Raw genomic sequence first — 9128 nt, 5'->3', positions numbered from 1 at the left:
TTAAACATCCGTACACCTTCAAGCCTAACAATCCACATATAGTGACCGAATCAAGTGAAGCAGAATTTTGTATCGACGAGAAGCACTACTTAAGTAGACCAAAAATGTTGCAGTATTAAGTAGACCAAAAATGTTGCAGTATTAAGTAGACCAAAAATGTTGCAGTATATATAATACAGCAATAATACCTTGTACTCGATTTTGTAGTCGCCAGATTTGTGAACATACACCCAACTTAGGTATAGCATAAGATCGAGAGGGTATAACAAAAGGTCTAGAGGGTTTCAGAGAGGCTATTTATGATTTTAATAAAAGTCTATTAAAGTATTTCAAAGTCATGAATTTGTAAAAAAAAGTCCATTAACTTTTTAAAAGTCATTGTCTCGGGAGTCATGAATTATTTTTGAAATCTTAAGAAGTCAACGAGAGTCATTAAAAGTCTATAAAATCCATTAAAGTCATCTTCCCAAAATTTGTCATTAAAAGTTATGATACAATACCAGCCCCCTATAGATTTTAAAAGTCAATAAAAGTCATTGAAAATCACAATATAATATCAGCCCCTTAGTCTCGAGTAGATGATTTATGTTTAATGAACTTGAATACAAACTAAAAAGACTTATAAGCGGCGACGAAGACTTTAGAAGTCGTCGTCTTTTGGCGGGTTATTCATTTGCGGACTGTGTGTTCTACTATCAAGGCCGGAAACGTGAAACTCTGGGTATTCTCTATCTTTGTTAGACTGTAGACTTAATAATAGATAAAAGAGGTAATTGCATATCGCATCCTCTAACTATCATTCAAAAACGATATTGTACTCATATTTTAAGAAACTCAACTCGCACCCCTTATCTTTACATTTGAAGAACGATACGCACCCCCCTCCGTGAAATTCTGTTAAATTCCGTTGACTTCCGTTAAAATACTCCCTCCATCTCAATTTACATATCCCTTTTGCTTTTCGAGGAGTCAAATTGACTAATTTTTGATCAACTATTAGAAAATATTTATTTATTATTTTAGGAAGTAGAAAGTTACATATTAAAATAAACTAGATTTACTCCTCGAAAATATGAGCTAGTTTCTTGTATGGTAACTATGATGGTTTAAATAAATTTCCAACATTTGAGCTCAACCTGGGAGCAGACACCTGGAGCAATATTACATTCACAGGAAATACGGAAACTGTGAGGAGAGAAATCATACATGTTCTATCTTCAGATTATATACATGTTTGTCTTATAAAGACAGGTACTACCATCCCCTTCATCTCAGCATTGGAATTCAGACCTCTCAACAATACCGCCTATAGATCTGGTTCTGGATCACTGCAAACCCTTCAGCGCTGCGATTGCGCTGAAATGCCCAGTACATTTACCAGGTATAACACAATCATCCTAACACTATATACAGAGCATTCCATCGAGATAATACAATCATGAATCAATATGCTCAATAGACAATGTAAAAGGCTGACTGGTTACTTTGAATAGGTACACAGATGACATTTATGATCGAATATGGAGGCCCTTTAAGTGGACCAGTACAGGAACAAGCACGCAGTCAGAAATAAGTAATTTAAATGAATACCGAGTCCCTGTAAATGTGTTGAGCACTGCCAGTGGACCGGATGATGTTAGTGAACCCTTTGGGTTCTATTGGGACGCGACTAGTGCCAGTGATCAATTTTATATTTACCTGCACTTTGCTGAATTAGTTGAAACACCACAATCCAATCAAATCAGAGAATTCAACATCTACTTAAACGAAGAACTGTGGTATAAACGTGGACGGTTTGTTCCAGATTATTTGAAAGTATTTACCATCTATTCTGATTCTAAAGAGACGACAGGCAAAGACAGGTACACAATCTCACTCAAGAAAACAGAACGTTCAACCCTTCCACCCATTATCAATGCCTACGAGATTTATAGTGTTAAGAACTTCTCAGACTCAGGAACAAATGAGACAGATGGTATGTATTCCCAGAAATTTTTCTCGCATATCCTAAATATAAACTGGTCATTGCAAGTAAGTAGAATTTAGTCACTATATGCAATTCTTGGATGGCCACCATTACCAATATTCTGATAACAGACATATATTTTATCTGTATGTATAGTCTCAGCGATTCTTAACATCAAGTCCACATATAAAGTGATAAAAGACTGGCAAGGAGATCCATGTGAACCACAAGACTCTCAATGGGACGGTCTTAATTGCAGCTACCCTAGTTCTAATCACTCCGCCAGGATAATATCATTGTACGCCTTTATTTTGCATGATACAAGTGGTCAAGTTCCAAGTATTTATTAAATTTTCGAGTTTATATATATTTTGTACAACAGCTTAGGACTGCACAGAATTCCCACCTGCATTTCCAAGCTTAAAGATGTACATATGTTGATCCTATATATTGACCATTTGATTTCTTTAATTCAGGAACTTGTCAAGCAGTCAAATGACAGGAGAGATAATTTCCTCGATAGCCAATCTTACACAACTAAATACTTTGTAAGTGTACATAAATTAACAATTGTCCCTTGTCAGAGATGCCAATCTAGATAATTTCTCCTAGTAAGTTAGGGCTGAATCAGTTGTGCATTTTATGCTGTCCCTTTTTTTGAATAGGGATTTGTCAAACAATAGCCTAAGCGGGCAAGTGCCAGAATTCTTATCTCTCCTCCCTTTAGGAGTGCTGTAAGTTTTTTATACCCTGAAACAGCCTTTCCATGAAATTACGCTTATATAAGGAGATAAACTAATCTTCTGATTATACACACAGGAACTTGAAAGGAAATAAGTTTACTAGTCCACTTCCAGCTCAACTCTTAAAAAACCAAAAGAATGGGAGTCTCTCATTGAGGTTTATAGTTTACTCTGCTAGCTAGAAGATTTTTACATAAAGTACAAAGTTTGTCTATCTATAACAGTGACCGAGGCAGGAAGATTTTTGGAGGGGGCCGGAATATAAATGCTATTTAATCTCAAAAATATTATATAGAGTAAACGACAAAGTGGTGCCTGTAGTTTTCCAAATTTTACAAGATTGTGGCTAAACTTTAAAATTTACATAATGGTGGCCGGAGTTTACTTCTGCCTTTTAATAAGGTGGCGGTCGTGAACCTCCGTTAGTTTTTCTCCGTTAACTCTAAAAAATAAAAAGAGTAAACAATAAAGTGGTGGCTATAATTTTCCAAATTTTACAAAGTGTTGTCTGGATTTCCACTAATTTGTCGTTTTTTTTTTATTTTTTGGAGTTAACGGAAGAAACTTAACAGAGTTTGACGGCCGCCACCTTATTATAAGGCGGAAGTAAACTCCGACCACCATCATGTAATTTTTAAAGTCCAGCCACCATCTTGTAAAATTTGGAAAACTATGGCCACTATTTTGTCATATTTTACTCTATTACATATCAGATTTTATAGTAGCATCAGTGATAAAAGTCCATTTATTTTAGGTTTTTATGAAAGCTCAATCGTTTCATTAAAAAATTTTAATTATTTAATTACCAAGCCGCCGAGGATGGAGACTTGAAAGAACGAGTTGCAAACAGTGAGACTCGTATGCCAGACTGATCTTCATATGTAATATATTATATATACAGTTATGACAGTGTTGGAGAAGAAAAGAAGACGAATAAGTATATTCCTGCAGTAGTCGGAACTGTACTTGGTTTGGTACTCTTGGCTGCAATACTGTTTGGCATATGGATGATCAAAGGGAGAAAAATGCAAGGTATTAAATATATATACATAGAGTGAAAACCTTCGAAGTTAACTAATTGGTAAGATTGAATATTATTTTGCATATGTTGAGCTATATAATTTGTTCTGTAAACAGTGTTTAAGAAAACTGGTAAGCAACCACAAGTAAGTACAGGTAGTGACATAGAGAGAAAGGACAGACAGTATACGTACTCCGAGGTTTTGGAAATGACTAAAAATTTGCAAGAAAAGCTCGGTGAAGGTAGTTTCAGCATAGTGTACCGTGGCTCTGTAGGTGACACTCAAGTGGCTGTAAAGATACTAAATTCTCAAAAGACAACAAAAAGAGATTTTAAAAATGAGGTATGGCGTCTTTTAGTTTTTGTTCTTACCATGAACATGCAGAGGTATATGCCGTCTTTTAGTTTTTGTTTTTACCTTGAACATGCACTATTACTGAGTTTGAATTGCAGGTCCGTCTGTTAATGAGGGTTCACCATAAGAACTTAACCTCTATAGTCGGTTACTGTGACGAGGACCCATACATGGTTATCATTTATGAGTACATGGCTGGACGGAGCTTAAAGGAGTATCTCTCAGGTAAAATGGTATTTCACGTTTGGCAGCATTCTTTCTTGAAAAATGTTTGATGCGCAAAATTGGGCACAAAATCTTTGACAAAATAATGTTTTAAGTTTTGATTGGAATGAGCCCACTGTATTCACATAAATAGCATCAATTAAAACATCTCATCTCAATTATCATGTCATTAATTTTGTACTCAATTCTGTGCATATAACACTACCCTTCTTTCTTTTCGATATTTTGGATTTTTGGTAGCTAATTTACTAGATCTAATCAAGTTTTCATAGATAGATTGAGGTATTTAACAATTCTTTTGGAGGAGATAAATTGAAAAGCTGATGATTGGTTTTAAAATTTTATGGATGTAGGGAAAAGCAGAGGCATTTCCAATTGGGTTGAAAGACTTCAGCTAGCACTGGATATAGCACAAGGTAAGGAGTCAAAGTTTATGAGTGTTGTGGTTTCGTTCCTCTTTGGTGTATAATCTATCTATTTACAGTTCTTATTACTGTAAAGGCCTGGAGTATTTGCACGATGGATGCAAACCTGCAATCATCCACAGAGATGTGAAAACAAGTAATATTTTATTGAACGAACAATTCCAAGCAAAGTTGGCTGATTTTGGCTTGTCCAGAGCTTACTCAGATGAAGGCGGCACTCACGTATCAACAAATCATGTTGCTGGCACTCATGGTTACATTGACCCCGAGTAATTGACTATAACTTTGTTCATTTTGCAATTTCTATATATTTAACTCTTCCTGATAAACATCTTAGTAATATATATCAAATTAAGACTTTTTTGGTTTGATCTAGCGTTGGTGGCAAAGGGGTATTATAAGTCTTGCAAGATCTCTAGTTTATTTTTAGGAGAAATCGTCAAATAAGTAGAAAAGAACCTGATAACACGGAGCCTTAGAGCATATCCAACGGAGTTATGTAAAACTGTTAGCTAAAACTTAAAAGTATAAAAATAGATGATTAAGTAAAATTTGCTGAACCTGTAAGTTTCTCATCTCAGGTGGTATTAGCTATATTTAAAAATCTTGTATCTTTTTAGCCTGACAACGGTTTTCTTTTTTCTGCAGTTATGAATATACAAAGAAGCTCACGGAAAAAAGTGATGTGTTCAGCTTTGGGGTTGTTCTGCTTGAGATGATAACAAGACAACCACCATTAATACAATCAAGAACGGAGGAAACAATTTACATTTATCGGTGGGTTAGCATGAAAGTTCAAAATGGTGATGTTAGAGAGGTTGTCGATCCGAGGTTTGGAAGAAATTATAATGTGCGCTCTGTGCAGAAAGCAATTGAATTAGCACTATCATGCACATCTCGGGAGTCATCTGTAAGGCCAACTATGAATATGGTGGTAACAAATCTAAAAGTGGCTGCAGAACTTTGTACCCACGATGTTGATGCTCATCCACAAGATTCAAATGAAATCTCTACTGATCGAGAAAGGTCGATGGTCCCAAGAGTTCCGCCACTGCCCAAGACCAATGTACTAATGCAGGATCCTCTGTATTTTCGAGGTGCAACTGCTTGATTGTTATTACTGTTAAATGGTTCTAATCAAATTAATTATTTTATTTTGGCTGAAAATTTAAGACCATATTGTTGGTGTTTATGCCAATCTTCAGCAATTTCATTGTATATACATGAGTGAATTTTTTCTTTTCCAAATTTAATCGAGAACTTTATCGAAGATGTTATTCTCTTTTAAATTTCTTTTAGAATGATAATGTGGTATAAGGGTCATTTCTTTCTTGGAACATCTCAAAAAGAATGAAACCATTATGCTTAGTATTTGTTCTCCTTTTTATACTCCTTTTTTTTTATCAAATAAACACTATTACGCCCACTACATTCCTCCACTATCTCAAATCTATTATTAAATTTTGATAGGTTCCGCCACTTTACCCACTTCTTAACTAAATATACTCTTTCTTACTCCCTTTTTCTTCATGTTCGTGAAAGTCAAACAAGCTCGCATAAAATGGGACTGAGGGAGTATAATTTTGTGATATTTATATTTTTATGTTATTTACTTACTTATTATTAAAATTTTATATTATAATAAATAAAAACTTTATGCGACAACACTATTTTATGTATAACTTAAAATAATATATAACAATTTCATGAGTTTTATTGTAATTATATTTGAATTTAATTTCCTTATATTATCATGTGTATGATATATAAGTTTGTATATATTATTTGTTCCTGGAAAAAAAAGTTATATTATATATATAGGGTGTTCTCAAATAAGATTCTCATTGTTGCGAGAATTGAGATCTAATCTTAGCCACACACTTTTATTTCTAAATTAAATCATCAAAAAAAAGGATGTATATAAATAATATGGAAAGTAGGATTGTTTCGAGGAGTGTGTTAGGTCCAAAGTATCATAGAAGGGGGGTGAATACGATACTCACTACAATTTAAAATTTTTTCGAATCTTGCGGATAAACAAATTGCAGTTCTGTAATGGGTTTCGTGTTCCGGATATTTATTGGGTCGGTTTCTGAGGATATGAAAATATTAAACCAACACACAATATTTTCTAAGGTATATCTGTATAATGATAAATACCTCGAAGGGTGCTATAAATCCAAACCCGTAGGTTGGCTACAATGACTATTGATACAAACACTACAACCCCTAGCTTCTAAAAATATATTTTCTTTTGGTGTGCTAAGCTAAGGGGTTGTGTGGATAGAGTTTGTACAATATGTGTCTGTGTCACAATTGTGAGAACACACATGGGGTATTTATAGGTTTTTCATAAACTAAACATGGTTAACGAGTTCGTCCGGGACGAATTGAGTTCGTCCTGGACGAATTCAAATTAACTGTGGTTAAAACTTGAGTTCGTCCCAGAATTTGCTCCTCCTTGCACTTGCGCCTCCTGTGTTCACCATAAGTCATTTTGACTTAGTTAAAATCAAGAAACAATTGAATTGGTGCCACCTGATGTGAACTTGCGCCAAGAGTGATCACTTAGGGTCACTTGTACTTAGAAAATTATTCTAAGTAAAGTGAGTTTGCGCCAGGAGGGGTGGAGTTGCGCCCATGTTGAACTTGCGCCTCCATTGCCTCCTGTGAGATATCTTTAACTTAGGAAAATAATTAAGTTAACTAATCTTGCGCCAACAGTGTAATTCATCTATTGTTCTCTCTCCCAAGACCACAAACTTTTGCGCTCATAGAGTGTACCACCTTCCCTGTTATCACTCCTCAAACTGGCGCCAGTATGTTACCACAAACTTTTGCGCTCATAGAGTGTACCACCTTCCCTGTTATCACTCCTCAAACTGGCGCCAGTATGTTCAGGAGAGTGTATATATGTGTGAGTTCTCCACTCTGTATATACACTGCTGTTATCTCTCCTACGTTAATATATGTGTGCATGGCTTCAGTGTACAACAAGAGTTTAAAGAGAGTGAAACCTAGCTCCATGGACACATGACATCATCATATGCATGCAAACCCTAGGTTGTAGTAGACACATGACATCATCCCAACATGCATGCATATAATATAATATATTATGTTGTGTTTATATTAATAAATAAAAGTATATATAAATATATACACACACACATATATATATATTATTTATATTAACATATAATAATATATGTACATATATTTAAATATATTCTCATATATTCAAATATATATAATATATAATTATATGTAAATACAAATACAAATATATATAAATATATATAGAGATATATATAGTTATTTATAAATATAAATATAAACATAAATATATAAAGAAAAGTATATATAAATATATATTTATATATAAATAATATTTATATAAACATATGGTAATATATATATACACATATTTAAATATATTCTCATATATTTAAATATATATAATATACATAAAATTATATGTAAATATAAATATAAATATATATATATATATATATATATAACTCTCTATAAATATAAATATATTTATGCACATAATATAATATATATATACACTTAAATATATAATTATATGTGTAAATTATAAATACATATACTATATACATATATATTTATTTAAATATATATACATATAAATTTACATATACATATGTTCAAAAACATATATACATATATAGTATGTATACTATATTTAATTAAATATACATATATACAAATATATAAATATATTTGTACATATATAAATATATAAGTGCACACATATAAAAATGTCACTTCCTGATATAGATTTTGGTGGAAGCTTGACATATGGCAGTTGAGCAGCTAGGCATTTGGCTTGGCTCGGCTTTGGAACAAATGACTTGTTATGACTGAACTAATTCTTCGATCGATAAATACTTTGCAAACTCCGTACGTGCTGACGCTTAGTGCACTGGTCTGGTTCACACGCGACTAACACTGAAGTCACACATTGTACCGTCTTTGTCAGCAAACATTGATTAGTCGATTCCGGGTTAGTTTATGCTTCAGTTTGTTGATTATAAATAACCAACCAAGATATCCTGAAATATCTTGTTTCGGGGGTTGCACTGAAATCTTTCGAGTACTTGGACAACCTCTTCATTGCTTCCACAATCTTGAATACTTCAATCTTTATTCTTCACTGAGGCATGAACATATTAAAGAACTTTTTCCAGTGAACTTATTCCTTCAAGACTGTATATGGCTTCTTCAACCTTTGTCTTCGTATCTTCCGATTCCGGTGCAGACGTAGTGTTATTTACTTGTCATGTTCTATTGTTGAGTTATCATCCCTATGTAACAGATAGGGTTGTTGTTAGGTCCTGAAACGATTGTAGAAGGGGGGGTTGAATAC

The 9128-nt window shown here is 33.6% G+C and overlaps 1 protein-coding gene across 1 annotated transcript; it reads left to right on the top strand.

The window, feature by feature from the left end:
* Positions 1-585: 585 nt before the first annotated feature.
* LOC108201291 (probable leucine-rich repeat receptor-like protein kinase At2g28990) lies at positions 586-5999 on the top strand. The gene is made up of 13 exons (XM_064085146.1): positions 586-721; positions 1078-1381; positions 1494-1975; positions 2123-2264; positions 2443-2514; positions 2632-2700; positions 2786-2866; positions 3611-3741; positions 3847-4073; positions 4184-4310; positions 4664-4726; positions 4812-5004; positions 5384-5999. The coding sequence occupies exons 1-13, from the start codon at positions 586-588 to the stop codon at positions 5844-5846; spliced, it is 2490 nt and encodes an 829-aa protein (XP_063941216.1). The 3' UTR covers positions 5847-5999.
* Positions 6000-9128: the final 3129 nt, after the last annotated feature.

Source organism: Daucus carota, chromosome 9 (assembly GCF_001625215.2).
Source record: "Daucus carota subsp. sativus chromosome 9, DH1 v3.0, whole genome shotgun sequence".
Classification (NCBI taxonomy): domain Eukaryota; kingdom Viridiplantae; phylum Streptophyta; class Magnoliopsida; order Apiales; family Apiaceae; genus Daucus; species Daucus carota.
Note: the sequence above shows the minus strand (reverse complement) of the source record. Positions and strands in the feature narration are given on the sequence as shown.